Below are 19,676 nucleotides of genomic sequence, written 5' to 3' on the forward strand. Positions count from 1 at the left end.
TCTTTGCGACAGAATGTAAGAGATGGGGTGGCTATGGATTCGTCGATGATGAAACCAGAGCTTGTTAAAATCTGCTTGTGTGTGCTGTCTTCAGCGCTTTTTGATCTGTCTTAGAACAATATCAAACGAGGCCGTTGCTTAGAGTGGCGATAGCGCCGTTGCGTGCATTCGTTTCCCATCCGACCTGACTGCAGCATGTGGAGGTTGCACTTATTGCTCTATGTTACTTGAACTGCAATATTTACAATTTTCCTTTTCCATCACACCCATCATTATTTTGTCAGAGGTCACAAACCCTGACTCTCATCTTGAAGCCAGACTGCTGCAGTGTCAAGATATTTACTGGAAGGGATGTGCATAATGGCTTCATGCACAATGAGAATGCCTCTAAGGGTTCTTATAGTAATAACAACAAAACAGAAACAGACTACAGCCCAAGGCTATGTTTAGGGATGGGCTGGAGTGAGAGACATATAGCTTTGTCTGCAGAATACCAAAGGAAATCAGATCCAGTAAGTACAGTCCATACAGTACAGAGCTGAGTTCTGCTGTGAGATGTTCCAAAACATGTTCACTGTCTATTTGTTATTGATTGATTGATTGACTTTTATGGGTTATATTTTTTCTGAGTTGTCCTAATGCACTTAAATTTAGCTGTCTATTTCAGTAATCATGGACACCAACAGTGTTTAGAACTGATTAAAAATAAAAATAGACAGATAAAACTAGTAATACCATGAATGTAGTATGAATTAGTAGTCCCAAATCGTTAGCACAACACAATAACACATTTTTAGTTTATTTATTTTATCAGATATTGCGTAAAAACAAGTAAATTCTGAATATCAGGACTGATAATCAGCCTCTTGATCTGGACTTGATGCTGAGATTTTAACCCTGTAAAGCCTGAACCATTAAATCATGAACAGAAAATTCCAGTTCTTTTAAATTGGAGTCTTTATTGGTCCTTCTGAACAGTCAAAATTTTTTTTTTCAAATATCAATTTCCATGTATGAGTTCCAATTTTGTATCATATCTGATACATCAGGTCTCAATGCTCAAATATTATTATTTTTGAACAAATGAAAAGATAATATAACACAAACATGTCTAACAAATTGGTAATTCCTTTTCAACATTGGCAAAGTTCTGCCTCTTTCCTCATTAATGACAATCTTGTAGTGTCACTGGAAAGGCCTCTGGTGAACGAATTCCTCCCCCCTGGTGGATTATCCATGTATTGTATGTGTCTAATTGTATACATCAGGTTTTTCAAGAAAAAAAAAATCACACTGATCATGTAGAGGGTTTCAAAACTCATGTAGCATATATGATACATTTGGCGTTATAGGGTTAAAAAGACTACTCGTCCTACTCATTTTCTTTCTTTTCGTCAGGTTCTCAGCTCATCCAGGTCAAACCCTAAACCCAACGTGCTTTCCATGACACTAAACACTGTTGAAGGGGCAGCTCCAGGATCCGTCATCGGCTCAGTTCGCCCACACGATCAGCATGACTCTGCTTTACTGGACGGCCAGGTGACCTATCTGGTGGTCGGGGGGACGGACCGAGACGGTACCTTTATGGTGGATCGTTTAAAGGGTGACGTGTACCTGGTGCGTGAACTGGACTATGAGAAGGGATCCAGGTATACCCTGCAAATCGAAGTGTCCGACTTCTCCCAGGCATTTCCCAGCAGTCACCTGGTGCAGCTGGATATCAACGTGCAGGACAACAATGACCATGTACCGCAGTTCACAGAGGATCCTGTTACTATAGTGATCCAAGAGAACATAGAGCCAGGGGCCTCTGTGTACACCTTCCAGGCAGTGGATCAGGTCTGCATTCCCTCTGTACTCATGTACTTATAATGAGACTATGTGGATTACAGTCATATTTTTTTTATTAGTCTTTCATTTTGTCTGTTTTCAGGAAGTTTTAGGTATTATTAAGAAAGCCTTGAATTACAGAAGTTGAAAAGTGGTTTTGTAAATCACATTTACATCTGTATTTACCATGTAATCTGCTTTAGAAGTCAATGAAGTTTACAACACAACCAAAACTGTTCCAATGAAGTGTGATTTCTTATTAATTATTGTCATTTTCTTATTAAATAACAATTTTTTAATGAGCTTCATGTCAAACTTCACATTAGAAAGTAAATAATAACAGGTAATAATAAATATAATAATAATAAAAAAGAAAGTAAATAATAATGTATAAATCACAATTCCTAGAAAATGAAAATGATGTTAACTGCTCTTCTCTTTTGTTTGGTTTGTGTGGCATTTTTCATAGTTTTCATAGTTAGTTTTTTAGTTTTATGTTTTTTAAACGGTTACTGCTACTCCATAAAACTCCATTTGCTTATTTTTGTTTAGTCCGAAACATGGTTGAAGGCTCCTTATTGTAAATGCATCTTGACTTGTTTGTTCACACAAGTATTTAATTTGTTTTCCTTTCTCATTAGCAGTTGAATGTATGTGTTTTCCTCTTCATAGGATGGCAGTGGGCCCAACAGTGATGTTCGGTACTCCATTGAACACTACTGGCCCGACACTGCGGACCTACTGACCCTTGACCCCGTCACTGGAGTCCTGACTCTGGGACAGAAGTTGGATCGTGAGACGACGCCCTCGCTCTATCTTGTGGTTCGAGCCACAGACCAGGCCGTGGATCCTTCGAAGCGGCGCTGGGGTTCGGTCACAGCTCGGGTGTTTGTGACAGATGAAAATGATAACGCTCCGGTTTTTAGCTCTCCATCTGCTGTCAGCGTTATGGAGGATCAGCCTGTCGGGTGAGTGGCATGTCTTTATGTTTGTTTTGCTTGTGTTTAGAACCTCATTAAAAAGTAAAAGCACCTTATCGCTGACTTGTTTCATGAGCATGTACAGAAAGTTGAATATATAGAAATCAAGTCCATTTGATTGTTGAAAGCTTTAATATAAGCCTCCCCTGTCTGTTATAATCCAACATTTTTTTTTTGTGCTTGCATTGACAGCTTTGTGATTTTGTACGTGATGGCTCGAGATGACGACGAGGGAGAAAATGGCCGTGTGTCGTATAGAATCCAGACAGGCAACAGCGCTGGTCGTTTCAGTCTCAACCCCAACACCGGTGAGCTTTTTTTAGGATGTGAGACAAAATCTAAAAATATCATAATGTAACAATAATAAAAACACACTCTGTGGAGACTGGGGATTTCCCATAAATATCCAATTTACACTCCATCAGCGGCCTGGTTAGAGTTAAAGTCACCACATAATTTCTCAAGTTTACAATTCAGCTTTGAGTGATTTAACACAAGCTGGGACATTCAGTGCTGTATGTGTGATTTTTTTCTGTGGAGCTTCGTGATTGATAGATAATCAGCTTCCCACCCATGTAAGTCCACTGAATGAACAAAACTTTCCAGGAGACTGTAATTATCCACTGAAGTGCTTCGTCTACAGGGTCTCAACTGCTAAAACAGTCATAACCTTCTTTAATAGATGATCTTTCAATGCCTCAGAGCAATATTTCACTTGAATAATGCTTTGGTGTTTTTTCTCATGATGGATTTGTTCATGGGAACCAGTCTTTATTTGGACGGGCTTTGATATCTTATATATGTGTATGTGTAATTTCTTCATCACTGGAGCTGGGTGGCTGCGTGGTGTAGGCGTGCTGGGATCTGGCTGAGATGGGATTAAGAACCTTAAGACAGACAGTTAATGCAGCTTCCAGATGGAAGAAAGTCTTTACTTCATTACTGTCAAGTGTCGGGTGCATTAGCAGGGTTTCATTTCACTTCTGGTTTGTTTCTTAAGCTATGCAGTGTTAAGCTTTTGGTTGATAATAGCTGTAATGGCAGATTATCATACTGCTAAGACATTTACCAAACCACCCCACTGATGTAGGGGGTATCATTAGCCTGATGACTGTTGGTAAATTATATGTCTTCTCTGCCAATATGAACTTTCTGTTATTACACATAACTGCAGCTTTGAGAATTTTATTGACCACTTTAAAGCATTTTATTCCATCTCCTGAGGCCTCAAAAGTAAATAAAACATTTTACTCAAGCTTTTGGAAGACAGAGTTCTAATACTTCACTCGAGATTCAGCAATTTATGTAAAATATATCGCTCAAATCCTACGGTCCCAGCATTACATTCACATGGACAGAGTACTGTAACAGCAACACTAAACTGGCTGCACAGGAAGATAAAACATAAATGTGTTGCATCTGTCTGCATTTTGGCTGGAATAAGCTTAGCCTTGAAGAAACATCAAAGCTTCACAGAAGTCTCCACACGATGTATGTGTTTGGCATGCTCAGACATTTCTAAACTACACTTGTCTCTTGTGAACTGTTCTAGACTAACTTGCTGGGAACTGTACACACATTCACATTTCTTGTTTCCAATCACTTTGGCTGACCCTTCTTGTAGTCGGGGTGATGACAGGGGTGTGGGGTGTACACATAAAAGGTAGGCGAGTAACTGAAACCAGTCACAGAAGTGGTGGTCTGATTTCTCTATCTGAACCAACTTGATTTACATAAATCACACATGTAGATGAAGAATAATGCTTTACAGATTTAGAGACTTTCCTACGCTAGTGTCCTGTGAAAAAAACAAAACAATAATCTAATTTTAGCAGTGGTTATACATTGATTTAAATAGTTTGCATTTAGTGTGTGTGTAGCATGGATTATGTTTGTGTGTACTAATATGTGCCTTGCATTAATTAGATAAATTATAAATTGCAGTAAATGTTATACAGGTCCTATCTTAAAGGCATTTGGCATGAAATAACACAAGGCTTTCAGTGGAAACTCCCGTAAAATAAAGCTGTAATGGTTTTGCTTAACTAGTCCACTAGGCATATCAAAACTACCTCTCACAGGAACACAAAATTACATTTGGACAAAACCACACCTACATAAATATCTCAAGGTCCAACAGTTTAGATAAAAATGTAGGTTTTTATATCATAGAAATTCAGGAGAGATTTATCCTTGAAAGCTCTCATTTGTTCTTCATTATTCCTTTTCCAGGTTCTCTGTCTATCCTTAAAGCCCTGGATCGGGAGGAGCATGAAGTCTTCAATCTGACAATTATAGCAGAGGATCATGGGATACCTCAGCTTTCCACCTCTCAGGTGTTGTGTATCCAGGTGATTGATGTAAATGATGAAGCTCCAGTGTTCCAGCGACCAGAGTTTGAGACCCAGGTGATGGAAAACCAAGGACCAGGAACCACAGTGCTGATCGTCACCGCCACCGACCGGGACCAAGGTCATTTTAACATCTAAATTCTGAATTTTTTTTGAGCTACCAAATCAATGGGAAATCCAGAGGAGAGGCTCCAAAGACAGAACTAAACAAAAAATCCTATAAAAGATCTATGAAGATGAAAGCATTGTGAGACACATGCATGATGGTAAAAACCTAAAAGACCAAACAAGACAAAAATTGCACAACATGAGGAAAATGTAAAAGATGTAACAAGATGAACGCACGATAAGAGACACGAACAATAAAAAAGACAAAACAAGTCAGAAAATAACATGACAAGTAGAAAATAGTTTAAGAAATGAAAAGGCTTTAAGTTGTTTGAGGCACAAAACTCATCATTTGGGTCAGAAAAAGTACTGTAGAGATTCCAAATAGAATTTGATTTTATAGTTTACAAAGTTTCCATATTTTTTAGTGAAAGCAAAGATTCTCCATGCATTCTCCACAATTTCACAAAATATTAAATTCGTCACGGAAATTCATCACAGGCACACGATTTTAACTTTTAGAAAGTAAGAAAATAAGATGATTGTTTGTCGGGCAAAGATTTAAGAAAATGCATCCAAATAAGAAGACAAGTTCGAAAAATTAACGCAGTAAGAGAATAAAAAAAATCTTTGTGGTGTACACAGACAGGCCTCTAAGTAAGGATGGGAATCTAAATTATAAAGGGACATGAATGGGAACCTAAATCATTTGAAAACACAACGGAGGCTCAGCTGTTAATGAAATATGCAGTGGTTAGCAGCACCCAGGGCCTTGTGTTTGTGAAGTCTCATTAGGACTGTCAAGAAGCACTGCAGTCTTGAATTAATATTCCTGTTTTATTAGATTTAATGTATTTTTCCTGTTCAATGTAGGATCTAATGGCCAGGTGACGTACGGAGGAGTAACAGAGGAGGGCTTTGTCATCAACCCTGTTACAGGAGTCATCACCACCACCAGGGAACTAGACAAAGAGCAGCAAGATCACTACATACTCACAGGTAATATGATGATCAGCCTGATACACATTTTAACCCATAAAGACCCATTGCTACTAAAATGTTTTTTTCTCTACTTTTAACTTTTCTTAAGTGATTTATCACCTTTTATTAGAATATCATCCTATGTATTTTGTGTTTTGTTTTTTTATAGTAAAAAGGTATTTTCCTGTATTTAATTTACTGATCATGTATGTGTTCATAAAAGCTCAGATTACAGTTGAGGATTATTGTATCAGAACAGAGAAAACTGAAGAAAGCATGACTTTTTCAGTAAAATATATCACTAACTTAACATGTACCAAGCGTGTCCATCCAATGTCAATGATCAAACTCCCCGAGTTTTACTGGTGAATCAATTTTGTAGAAGATGATGGTGTTTCCATGTTCTCTACAGAGCCTCTGAACATCCAAATGGGTCAAATCTGATGATCATGACAAGATGACAAACTGTATTTTGCATTAATTATTTACATGGATTGATAAGATTAGTGGCTAAACAGGTTTTGAACATTTTAGATCAATTGATGGTTTGGGTCACCAGTGGCTGTTTGGGTCTTTATGAGTTAATTTAGTCATGAATGAATCACCTAGGTGTACCCTTTGCCTGTTGATAGTGTTGGTAACCTCCAGAGGATGAAACAGTTCAGAAAATCAATGAACAGATGAATGAATCAGTTACAGATACCAAAGAACTAAATCTAAGACTGAGTTACAAATCATAATATTGGTGATTATAATCCAGATTCATACTAGTACTCTTTAAACACAAAGAGCTATTTTGCTGGTGTCTTCCAAACATTTTTTTCTCTACATTTAACCTTTCCTAAGTGATTTATCACCATTTATTTTAATGTTATCTTCTGCATTTTGCTTTTTTTTTTTTTTAGTGAAAATGACATATTTTCCTACATTTCATTTGCTGATTGTGTAGATCTTCATGAAATCTGAAGGGAAAAGTGACTTTTTCAGCAAATTATCATTAACTGCACATAAAAACAAGCATCTACCATCACTGACATTTGTCAAAGCACAGATTTTAGTGGGGCATCAGTGTTGCAGAAAATGACAGTGTTTCCATGTTCACTACAGAGCCTCTGAACCTCCAAATAAGACACATCTGATGCCACTTAAAAGCTTAAAAACTGCATTTTACCTGAATTAGTTAAATGCATTAATAGGGTTAATGGTTGACAAGTGATTAAACATTTTAGATCAGTCTTTTTGATCACCAGAAGCTGTTTAGGATTAAGTTAAAAAGTTAAATGTGGAATATAACAGTGACCACACCAAGAGGGTGGACATGGCTCAACAGTCATTTCCTTCTAAAATCAGGGCGAAAAGTTTGACATTGATCAGTGTTGAGTACTGACTAGTTAAAATTTATGTTTCTAAGACTTTCAAACTCAAAACATTTGTTAGAATCATTATTACATTATCACATTTCTTACAGGATATCCAATAATATGTAACCTTTTATACTTAAACATGAATCTTCACAACACTGATTATTATCATCGACTTGACATTTTATTTATTTTCCATTTCTCGCCAGTGTATGCCAGAGATGGAGGACTGCCCTCTAACTTTGCTAAGGCTGTAGTCCGTGTGGAGGTGCAAGATGTAAACGATAACACTCCGGTCTTTGCAAAACCGTGGTATGGGTTGGAGGTGCCCGAGAACCAGGCTCCTGTAGAACTTTGTTTTCTCAAGGCCACAGACCCTGACTCAGGTCCTAACGGAGAGCTCGAGTACAGGATCACTGGTAAGAAACATGTCATGTGTCCGATTCAATCCTGACATTGTTCTGTATTATTTCAAAAGTACTACATTCCTTCCGTCTCTCTAGAGCACATTCAGACTTTGACTTAAGTGTGGAGTTGGCACAGATGTTCCCCTTTCCTTGCTTCTTTCAGCACTCATTTCGCAGAAAAGTCGTGTAATTTTTTTCCTGCTCCATCGACTGTTTTCTCTCCAGCTGGGGATCCAGATGGAGATTTCAGCCTCCACGCCAACACAGGAGCGCTGTCCACTTCGCGCGCTCTAGACAGAGAGACGAGGGATGAATATACTCTGGAGGTTGTGGCCACAGATAAAGGCAGCCCTGCTCTCAGCGCTACAGTCACAGTGGAAGTCCGAGTGCTGGATGTGAATGACAACAGCCCCGTCTTCAGCCGCAGTAGTTACTCAGTTGATGTGTCAGAAGATGCAGTAGAAGGCACACAAGTTTTGGAGGTATTATTTATTAACATCTAAACATCTGTCACAAATTCACACCTTTACTGAATGACTTTACTGTACCTCCACTTAATGAGACGATGTATTATATCCTTATATTTCACTAACTTTTACTATGAAAGTCTTATGTTGATTACACTGATAGATTCATAATCACTTGTTTGGGTGTTTCTAGGTCAAAGCTGTCGATAAGGATGAAGGTCTGAATGGGAAAGTCCTGTATTTCCTCAGCCGAGATGCACACGGGGCGTTTACTATCGATGAAAACACTGGGCGTATCACCACATCAGCTCCTCTGGACCGAGAGAAAATAGCCTCATACACTTTCCAGGTGTTTGCCGTTGACCTTTCACCTGCTGCACCGAGGAACACCTCTGTTCAGGTAAAAAAAGAGATAAAATGTTGAAAAAGACTTTTATGTGTGTGCTGACATAATTTTTTTTAGTATTTTTATGTTCACAATTTATTTAATACATTTTGCTCTCACTTTCTGACCCTGAAGCTTTAACATTTCCATTTCCTGTTGTTATTTTTTGACACTGCACTTACATTATATCAGATTTTTCAGTGTTCCATATCTGCAGTTTTGGTCAATCAGTGGCTCGTTAATGGCATCTTATCTCCTTTACTGACTTATAAACATAACTCTTTCTTTAGAATGAAAGGAAACAACTTAAACATCTTTACATGTAATTGGAATAAATTTTGATACATCGTCTCATATGTAAACATACTTTCTACTTAAATAATTTAGATTTTCATTCTCAATGGTGGTGAAACACACGACTATGACTACTCTACTTACTACAAGGTCCTATATTATAAATTGAGAGTCTCTCAGAGGCATCCAATATGTACAGAACATTTAAAAAGTGTTTTACAGGTATGTATAAATTTGTTTTATTCTGTCTTTCCAGGTGATAGTCACCATCCTAGATGTCAACGACAACACTCCCTTCTTCATCCAGGATCCACTGATCATTGAAGTGTCCACTAGGCGTTCCCAGCGTGTTCTGGCCACCATGAAGGCTGAAGATAAGGATTTTGGAGCCAATGGTTCTGTATTTTACCGATTTGCCGCACCGGTCAAAGGTTTCAGTATCAACTCTCTGACTGGGGAGATTCAGGCTACGGAGCCCCTCACTGAGCTGACCCAGGCTCAGAGGACCCTGATTGTTGAGGCCATGGACCAGGGAAGCCCAGCTCAGTCAGCCCAGGGCGTGGTGGTGATCTTTGTAAAGGAGGTGGAGTACAATGGCATCCGCTTCTCGAGGAATGCTAGAGACGTCAGCATACAGGAGAACGCTGCAAAAGGTTTGATATTAATATAATGTAATCACAAAATAAAACAAGTGTACCGTGTGTGTGTGTGCATTTCATTACCACTAACTTTATCCACTTTACTCTCAATCTTTAGGCACAGCTGTGGCTCAGGCTCAGGCTCAACACCCAGATGGTACACATAAGGGTATCAGCTACAGCCTCTTCAGCGGGAACAGAAGGCAGGCCTTCAGCATCAGCTCTTCAACAGGTGAAACTCATACTATTTTTTTTTCTAAATGTTTCCATGTTATATTCCTAGTTCAGATTTTTCATTCATATAAATGTTTATGTGTGTCCTACAGGTGAAATCTCAGTACAGAGCTCTAAGGGACTGGACTTTGAAGACACACCCAGACTCCGTTTAGTCGTGAAGGCTGAAACTGTGGCCTCCACATCTTTCATGGCTATAAACTTAATCCTGCAGGACGTCAATGACAATCTTCCTCGTTTCCAGCTCCAGAATTATGTGGCCTACATGAGAGAAGCACAGGGATATGAAACACCCATTATACAGGTGCATCCAAATGTTAAGCCTGAACTGTGTATAATAAAAACACAGTTATTTGCTTACCTGGTCACTAAAGTAAATTATTTGCCTTTATTTCCTTCTTTACGTATTCTCTTAGGTGGTGGCTGAGGATGTGGATCAGGGCCAGAATGGTCAGGTGACCTACTCCATCCAGTCATCGGGTATGAGCGGCCTGTTCAAGATCGACCCGATGACAGGAAGCATCACCACGGCAGCCATCATGGACCGAGAGATCTTTACCCAGACCAAGTGAGAACAGATCTGTGGTTGCTTAATCCCAACTCTGAATAGATATATATTTTACTGAGTGTATATATATTAAAGACATGACCTTTGCAGTGTATATTTAGATCCAGGAGAGCATGTGTTGGAGAAAAAAGTAGATATAGCACATCATGAATCATATTCAGTCAGCTAGTTTAAGTTTATATAGCTGGTGAGGAGGCTGACATAACCATACCAGATGGACCAGGCAGCAGACCTACTTTTTCACTTTAGCTTTTTGAGTGTTGATGAGATGAAAAAAATTGGAAAAATAATGTGTAGCAGCAAGAAAGTATAATGTATATAAGCATCTTATCATTATCAAAACTGCAGATGCAATGAAAAGAACTTGACAAGATGTTATTGTTAGAGGTTAAATATCATTTTTTACTCTTCCACAGACTGGTAGTTACAGCAACTGACAGAGGAAGTCCACGACTGGCAGGTTCGGCTACGTTAACAGTGATTATTGTGGACCAGAATGATAACAGTCCTACTATTCCTGTGCCTCAGGAAATCCGCATCCCAGAAAGTAAGAGAGTGGTTTTATTTCATACTTTTGTTTGTTCTTGCTGACAATGTACTTGTAAAAAATTAATAGAACATTCATATTCACTAACGGCTAAATGGAGCTAACACGGTGTTTTCTTTCCATTAGATACGTTGATTGGCACAGAGATTACTTTGGTGACGGGTAATGATGTCGACTCCAGCCCTGCTCTGTCCTACTCTTTGCATCTGGACCCGACAGCCTTAGGGAAGTTTGGGATCCATCGCTTCAGTGGAGGTGTGGCCCTCACTGCCCCGCTGGACTTTGAGGAGAAGACCTGGTACACCCTGACTGTCAGAGCCACTGACAGCCAGCACCAGACCGAGGCCAACATTACAATCCTGGTGGAGGATATAAACGATAATGTGCCTACATTTACCCATGATCTCTATCAGGTAAGTTAAATCCAGAAGATGATGATGTTTTTGATTTTATACCTCATAAAGTTTGATGGGTCACCACTAAAATTGATTCCCAATGAGTTAAATACAGTATATGTCAACTAGAGAATTAAATATCTTCATCAAAAGACTGCTTCATAAATAAGGAAAAAAGCTACACATACAGTATACTCTATAAAAACCACACACATACATTCCACCATGCTCTCAATGATGGTGATAAAATTTAACTGCCTAATATTGACTGGGGATACAGACTGGGAGAGGTTGCAGATATGAGCCCATATAATATTTATTGCCGTTTCTCATGAAATAAGTTCAGCTTAAGCTCAGGACAAAAAAGTGGTAATATAATATAAAATGTGCTGTTCCCTCTGTGTGTTTCGTGCCAGCTGACCTTCAAATAATCAGTCTGGGGATTTTCACTTTGGAAGTGCGTGCCTTGTTTGGATCTTTTGCTTCGATACTCAGGTGTTATTAATATATATATATATATTTGCTCCCTAGGTGACTCTGCCTGAGCACACACCACCAGGAAGTGCAGTTATCACAGTAACAGCAACTGACAGGGACTCTGGAGAGAATGGAAAGATCACCTACAGCGTCATGTCATCCACCCAGGAGGGCTTCTACATTGACCCCAACAATGGTACACAGTCCTCCCTCCTGACTCATTTTTGCATTGTTCATCAGATGTGTTGTTGTTACTGTACATCAAAATGTTTTCCATGTAAGAACAATCCCAGTAAAATCTTGTACTCCTTGTCCAGGAACACTGTTCATTAATCAGAGAGCTGAATTTGACCCTGAACGTCCATCCGTCAACATTGTCATCGAAGCTCGTGATGGAGGCTCACCTCCACTCTCCTCCCTTACCACCATCCAGGTCCAAATCTCTGACGTCAATGACAATGCTCCTTTGTTCCACCAATCAGAGTACAGGTTTGTCTAAAACTATTTAAATTCTAGTTGTATAGAGATGCAACCTTGAAAGCTGTCTCCTGCAAGTAAAATGTCCTTCTCTCTGCAGGGCTACAGTTTCTGAAGACAGCATCCCAGGGTCCACGATTCTGACTTTTGAGGCATTTGACAGTGACCTCTCTAGAGAAAACTGTGGCTTTGACTTCGCTATTGCTAATGGCAATGAAGGAAATGCCTTCCAGATTGAAAGCAGTGTACGGTTCCTAGAGGGACGGGGCTTTCAGACTGTAGGGACCCTGCTGTTGGCTGAGGGTCTTGATTTTGAAACCAAACCACTTTATAATCTCACTGTGGTGGTGTCAGACCGCGGCGTCCCCCAGAGGAGCTCTAGTGTTGCTGCGGTGATAGCCATTGGTGATGTGAATGATAACCCACCAGTGTTCAGCAGAGCAGAGTACACTGTGTCGCTGAGTGAGGGAGCTGCTGCCGGGACTGAGATCATACGACTGACTGCCACAGGTGAGCAAAAGTACATTTTATTTTGTTGTGTTTAAAAAAAAACTTGCATTCAAAGCCTTCCCCAAGAAAAAGTAAAGAAGAATGAACATCACTAAAATTAAGATGGATAGATGGAATAGAGTTATAAGGTTAATATTTACCTCTGAGATGTGGAGGACAAGTATAAAGTAGCAGAAAATGGAAACACTCAAGTAAAGTACAAGTATTTCCAATTAGTGGTTCAACACTTTAGTTAAAGGTCCTAGTTATTTTCCACATCTGCTTTCACTTTCTCTGTGACTTGTATTAATTGCACTGCTATTGTCTTCTTTCCAGACCCAGACTCAACGCCCAACGCTCAGGTCCAGTACACCATCAGCTCCGGCGATGAGGTAAACTTGTTTGCTGTGGACCAATGGACAGGAGCCCTGCGACTTCAGCGAGCACTCGACCGTGAACACCAGTCGACACATGTTGTCATTGTCCAGGCCACAGATGGACAGGGTCACTTTGCACTAGCTCCAGTCACTGTTGACGTCAAAGATGTGAATGACAATCATCCGTACTTCCCTGTGGAAGTCCTGACAGCGAGCATCAGAGAAAATCAACCAGCAAACTCAGCAGTGACTGTTCTCCATGCCATTGACCACGACACAGGAGTGTTTGGCCAGTTGAAGTACTATATGATAGAGCGCTCCAGTGGGGGAAAAGACAGCTTCATCGTGGACCAGAACTCAGGAGAAATCAGAAGCAAATTGTCCTTTGATTTCGAGAAGGTCAATTCCTTTAACTTCGTAGCAGTGGCCGTCGATTCAGGCAACCACTCAGCCACTGTGACTGTGCAGGTGTTTGTTACAGGGGAGGATGAGTACGACCCACTCTTCACAGCTTCTGATTTCGCCTTTGAAGTCCCAGAGGGAGCCAAGAAGGGCCAGAGCATTGGCCACGTTCAAGCTAATGATGAAGACGGTGGAGTGGATGGTATTGTTCTCTTTTCTCTTCCTACCCCGTCCCCTTACTTTGATGTGAATAAAACCACTGGCGTTATTTTCCTTAAACTGGACGGTTCAGGCAGCAGCAGTGGCAGTGGTTCTGGTCGAGCCAAACGGGAAACCAGGCTGATGACTCTAGACGTGAAAGCCCACAGTCCACTGGATACTTCTCGCACTGCCACAGCCCAGATTTCCATCGATGTCACAAACACTAACTTTGGCCTGGCCCCTGATGTCAACATCCTGCTGATCAGCATCATTGCTGTGTCCCTGGGTTTCATCATACTGCTTGTAGTCATGGCTGTTGTGGTGTTCCTGGTTAAGTCACGCAGGAGAAAGAAGGACCAGGACACAGGTAACAGAAATGTTGCTTCAGGTACTGCCTTGCAGAAATTGGATGAGTGTAACTCAGGACCAGGAGAGAGGATCTATCACCAGACACTGCCGGGCTATGCTGCAGATCAGGGTGGGGCAGGTGGGGGTCCTTACACCAGGGGAGGCTCTCTGGATCCCTCTCACTCCAGTGGCAGAGGTTCAGCTGAGGCAGCAGAGGATGACGAAATCAGGATGATTAACGAGTACCCACGTGTCGCTTCCATCACCTCGTCCATGCAGGAGCACATCTCAGCTAGAGGACCTGACTCTGGGATCCAGCAGGATGCTGATCAGCTGTCTGATATCTCCTGTGAGCCTGCAGCTTTGGAGGGCAGCACCTGGTTTAAAGGAAAGAAACTGGGAGGCAGCCTCAGTGGGACCCTGCTCTCTGGCCAGCTCCCAGTCTATAGAGATGAGGGAGGTGGATACCTCGGAGTTGGACGTGGCCTCAACATTTCCCTCCCCAAGGATTATGCCTTCCCAGAGGATGGTAAGCCTTCAGTGGACGGGTCCCTCACTGCTATTGTTGCCAGTGATGAGGAGCTTCGTGGAAGTTATAACTGGGATTACCTTCTCAACTGGTGCCCTCAGTTCCAACCTTTAGCAAACGTCTTCACAGAGATTGCCAGGCTGAAAGATGAAACAGCTCAGCAGACACAGAATCCTCGCCAGCCTTTCCAGCCCAAGCCCAAAATAGATCCCAAACCTAGAATTGACCCTCCACCACTTATCACATCAGTGGCCCACCCAGGGGCCATGTCTGTACCCCCAAAAGTCCCTGTGATTGGGCGGACATTCCCCCATTTAGCTTCACTTCGCAGGTCTCCAATCAGTCATGAGGGCTCCATTTCATCAGCAGCCATGTCCCCCAGCTTTTCCCCCTCTCTTTCTCCACTGGCAGCTCGATCTCCAGCTGTTTCTCCCTTTGGGGTCAACCAGGGGCCCTCAGCATCTATGATCAGCACCAGGGAACCTTCACTGGACCAGAGTCCTGACCATGAGATGAGAATATGATGGTCAATTCAGGAACATATTTAAGAAAAAGAACTTGTAAACAGACACCATGAGAATAAGACAGACTGTCCTTTTGACTGTTTTTTTTTTTTTTTAACAAAACAATAGAATGTAAGTGGAGGTTGTATTGTCTTTCTCAGAAATCTATACTTTTTAGAGACTTTTTAGAGAGACTGGAGGTTTCACTATTGTCCATATAGTGACATTGGTTCCAAGTGCCGAACTACATTTTGCCCACTGATGGGTTTCCAACTTCCCAGGATTTCCTGATGTGGGTTTTGGACAATAAGCCTACATAAATACATACTTTTACCTTCTTTGGTAAAATATGGACATTCGTTAAAGTATTTTCCTTTTGAATCATCAATGTTGACACACAAACGTGGAACATGTGCTTGGGTTGACAGGACCAGCCCACCCCTTCATGTCCGCAGTGACGCAGGTCTCTAGGAACTGAACAGGGTCTTATGGAAATGTGCACTTTCCATGCCCTGCAGTCAGAGATCCCTTAGCTTGTAGATAATGTAGTTTTCATGTTACCTCACTGGCTGGCCAGAGAATTCAGGACCTTGTTCCTCTCTTTGTGTCTGTGGACATTTTTACACATCAGTATTAAACTCATCATGCGGCTGCTTTTAAAATGGAATATGGACATATGTAAGATTCCTATGAACAGAGAAAAAAAATGTGTGTTCACGAAATGAAAACAAGTTGCCAAACATCTTACAGTTGAACAACAATTGAGATTATTGCGGCCCTACCTTTTCTGATGACATTTCTTTTGATTTGATTTTTTTATTTTTTATATATTTTTATATGGAATTATGATTTCAGACACATCATTATTTCACATGGAGAGGTTATCATTTTTGTGTATTTGCATATATGTATATGTGTATGTATGCAGGTTACCCTACGTACTGTATGTACATGTACTAGGTTTTTAGAGACTTTTGTGGTTCCTGTGTGAGTGACAGAGAGACTTCTGTGTTTTAAGCATTATTTATACAAAACGTGGATTTGCAAACACATTTAGGACTGTAGGAAACAAATTAAGCACTATCCTGTGCTGTCACCGGAAAACCTTTTGTTATTTGTCAAAATGTATATCAATCCAAACTCAAAACAGCAACTGGATGACAACATGTGATCAGTCTACGGCTGCTTCTCCAGCAGTTGTGGTGTACAGTTATGCACAACAGCACATCCCTTTTGTTATTCAGGGATTACTCAATTTGCTTGTCACCTCTGTGTCTTTGAAAGAAAGTGCTTCCTAAATTAACTTACATCAGTCATTAACTTTAACTGCATTTAACTGTGAAGTTGGTTCATCTCAGCACAATGGAAACATGTAAGGAACAGGCTGGGATTTTCAAGTGGCATAACTAACCAAAGGCAGCCAGTACATGAAATGTTTTGGTAAAATGTAGCACATGAGCCAGATAAGTGGGAATTAAAAAAAAAAAAAAAGTATAAATGCATGAGCCCTGATGAATGTACAAGGATTTAGCAACCAGTTCAGTATTTATTTCCCATGTTACCTCTGTGTTCTATGCATTTTACTTCTGTATGACTCACACATCCAGATTGTTAGCAACATAACATGATGTTTTTAGCCATTACCATCTCTGATTTTTCTGGTTCACATACTTTTAAGAATCTAGTGTAGCAAGAGGCTTTAAATATCTCCTTCATTCGCTCAGTGTTTTTGTTCTTTCAGGCTGTTTTCAGTCTGTGGGGATAATTACAGCGATTTGATGTCTTCTTGTTTTCAAGAGATGGCCTCTACCTCTGTTCCTTGTTCAACACAACCCTACAAATCGCCTCATGCAAAGCTGGCACTGGTTCAGCTAAAAGCTACACATGCCATAAGCCTAACTCCAGCACAACATGTTCTCAACTCATAACCATGCTGTATAACATTTCTATATTGGAGGATTTCCATTTGGACTGCCAGTGATTGATTGGTGGAGCAATGGCAGAAAAAAAACAAGCTGTACATGTGTTTTAAAAAAGCAAATAAATTCCTACTGATCCCTTTTTGACAAACTGGAGTCAGACTTCATTTTTTAAGGTATTAAAACCAAGACTTGGAGAACGACTTATTAAAGTATAAGAGTGTTCTAATAATATTTATTAACAACATATATTCATATAGAGGTAAAGCAGAACTCTATGCAGCGCATGTTACACTACACACAAAAAAGCAGAGGAATGTGACATGATACTAGGGATGTAACGATATGAAAATTTCATATCAGGGTTATTGTGAGCAAAATTATCACGGTTATCATTATTATCATGGTATTTTTGAAACTGTGCTCAAAATGTTCAAAAAGTACTTATACACACACTGAAATAATTTAACCAAGTTGTATTTTAAGAAAAAAACAACAAAAAAACAAATAAAATAGTAGGCATAATGTACCTTCTGTTGCAGAAACGTTCAAGTATTAACCCTTAGTGGTCTGAGCCTATTTTGTCTGTTTTTCAGTCCTTTTGAGTCTTTTTATTCAGCACAACTTCATCTATATCATCTGCCTATTATTTTTTCACTTTAACCTACTATATCAACATAAAAGGCTAGAAAACACAAAAAAATATATAAAATCCTATTTGAAAAATGTATACAATTTATTACGTAAATAACACAAAGATGCTTAACGAACCTTTTCAAAGACTTTAAAAGTGAATATTGGTTCCAAATATTAGGTATAGAAAATTAAAATGGTAATAAATGAAAACTATACTCAAATATTTGACATAAAAGCAAATCTTTACATAGGCATTTTCTCTGGAAAAGTGCGGTAATCAAACACGGTTATCATGACAATTAGAATTTAAACGATAATACTAACCATTGGCAGTTTTACCGTGGTTTATCGTTATACCGGTAATCGTTACATCCCTACATGATACCACTGTAATATGCAAATATACTATGATACTATTCAGCAAGATTTTTGAGCAACCACTGGTAACACATAATATAACAAGTCTTTGTGTTCCTCAAACCTGAGATGTTGCCAAAATTCAGTCATCACCAGATTCAGTTCTTCCACCCCATATAAAATCATATGATGTTGATGTAGCTGAATAATTACAAAATGTTTATTCCATATGGAGGACAGACATGTTTGCATAGCTGCTGGGGTTTTCTGCCTCATTTGGTCATTGCACACAGCAGTACAGTGTTTCTCTGTTATTGTTATATACAGAAGGAGCTGGACATGGATTTTGACAAGCTGCAAAAAAAAAAAAAAAAAAAAAAAAACGCCAGACACAGAAGCTCCTGTGATACAAGTGATACATGCAAGACCTGTTGTGAAATGAGAGGTGATGATGAATTACACATTATACACATGAACCATATTAAGTTATTTATATAATGGATTATTTTCATTTGTGCTCAATTAAGTTGCAATTGATATTCTACAGGAACAGGAGACAGTGCTTTGATGCATAAACAACTGCAGTTAAGCTGACTAATACACAAATATGTTTACTGCAACTTCAGACTATTCTGCTGAAAGAAAAGAAAAGGAAAACAGACTCTGAACATGCAGCCCTCCCTTACATGGTCACCTCAACACACAGCTGTGTTTACAGCCTGCCCGCCCAGGACTGCTCTCACAGCCTCGGCCGCATTAACCCCTTACAACTCCAAATAATCATTCGCACACAAATGTACACACACTAACACACACAGAGACTACTACTACACAATGACACGCAAGGCCCACAACAATCTCCCCAGCTGATATTGGCCCACATCCAGCTCCTACAGGCACATACTTGGCAGGTTGTTCAGATGAAAAATCTGGGAGAAATCTGTCTGGAGCAGAAGTCTATACCCTGGAGGAGTTTGAAGGAGTTGTAAGCCTAAGAAATATGAAATCATTGTCATAGTTTAAGTAAAAATAATGTTGGAAGAAATGCCTCTTTTATAGATGTTGCAATTAAAATGGCGGTTAATTGGAAAGGTGTAATCCACTCAAAAGCATCTATCATTTGACATCATGTGATATTTAGAAGAAACGTGGACATAAATGATACTGTGATGGTCTTTGTAAGAAACAACTTAGAGCAGGGGTGTCAAACTCATTTTCTTCCGGGGGCCACATTCAGACCAATTTAATCTGAAGTGGGCCGGACCAGTACAATAACAGCATGATAGCCAATAAATAATGACAACTCCAAATTGTTTGAGTGCAAAAAATGACATTAAATTATGCCAATATTTTACGTTTACAAACCATCGAAACAAAAAGGATGTGAATAACCTGAAAAACATGAAATTTGTAAA

The 19,676-nt window shown here is 39.8% G+C and overlaps 1 protein-coding gene across 1 annotated transcript in view; it reads left to right on the forward strand.

Annotated features, from left to right (window-relative positions):
- dchs1b (dachsous cadherin-related 1b) overlaps window positions 1-17,412 on the forward strand; it is a 106,343-nt gene extending 88,931 nt beyond the window's left edge. Inside the window, exons 12-29 of the mRNA XM_030154634.1 lie at window positions 1,399-1,839; window positions 2,503-2,798; window positions 3,003-3,118; window positions 5,043-5,282; window positions 6,143-6,268; window positions 7,821-8,030; window positions 8,244-8,500; window positions 8,679-8,885; window positions 9,421-9,817; window positions 9,921-10,034; window positions 10,129-10,340; window positions 10,453-10,604; window positions 11,021-11,151; window positions 11,278-11,564; window positions 12,078-12,219; window positions 12,341-12,512; window positions 12,601-13,010; window positions 13,326-17,412. Of these exons, the coding sequence (XP_030010494.1) occupies window positions 1,399-1,839; window positions 2,503-2,798; window positions 3,003-3,118; window positions 5,043-5,282; window positions 6,143-6,268; window positions 7,821-8,030; window positions 8,244-8,500; window positions 8,679-8,885; window positions 9,421-9,817; window positions 9,921-10,034; window positions 10,129-10,340; window positions 10,453-10,604; window positions 11,021-11,151; window positions 11,278-11,564; window positions 12,078-12,219; window positions 12,341-12,512; window positions 12,601-13,010; window positions 13,326-15,370 (5,955 nt within the window). The 3' untranslated portion in view covers window positions 15,371-17,412. The remainder of the gene's footprint in view (window positions 1-1,398; window positions 1,840-2,502; window positions 2,799-3,002; window positions 3,119-5,042; window positions 5,283-6,142; window positions 6,269-7,820; window positions 8,031-8,243; window positions 8,501-8,678; window positions 8,886-9,420; window positions 9,818-9,920; window positions 10,035-10,128; window positions 10,341-10,452; window positions 10,605-11,020; window positions 11,152-11,277; window positions 11,565-12,077; window positions 12,220-12,340; window positions 12,513-12,600; window positions 13,011-13,325) is intronic.
- The last annotated feature ends 2,264 nt before the right edge of the window (window positions 17,413-19,676 follow it).

The sequence above is a fragment of the Sphaeramia orbicularis genome, chromosome 14 (genome assembly GCF_902148855.1).
Source record: "Sphaeramia orbicularis chromosome 14, fSphaOr1.1, whole genome shotgun sequence".
In the NCBI taxonomy this organism is placed as follows: Eukaryota; Metazoa; Chordata; class Actinopteri; order Kurtiformes; family Apogonidae; genus Sphaeramia; species Sphaeramia orbicularis.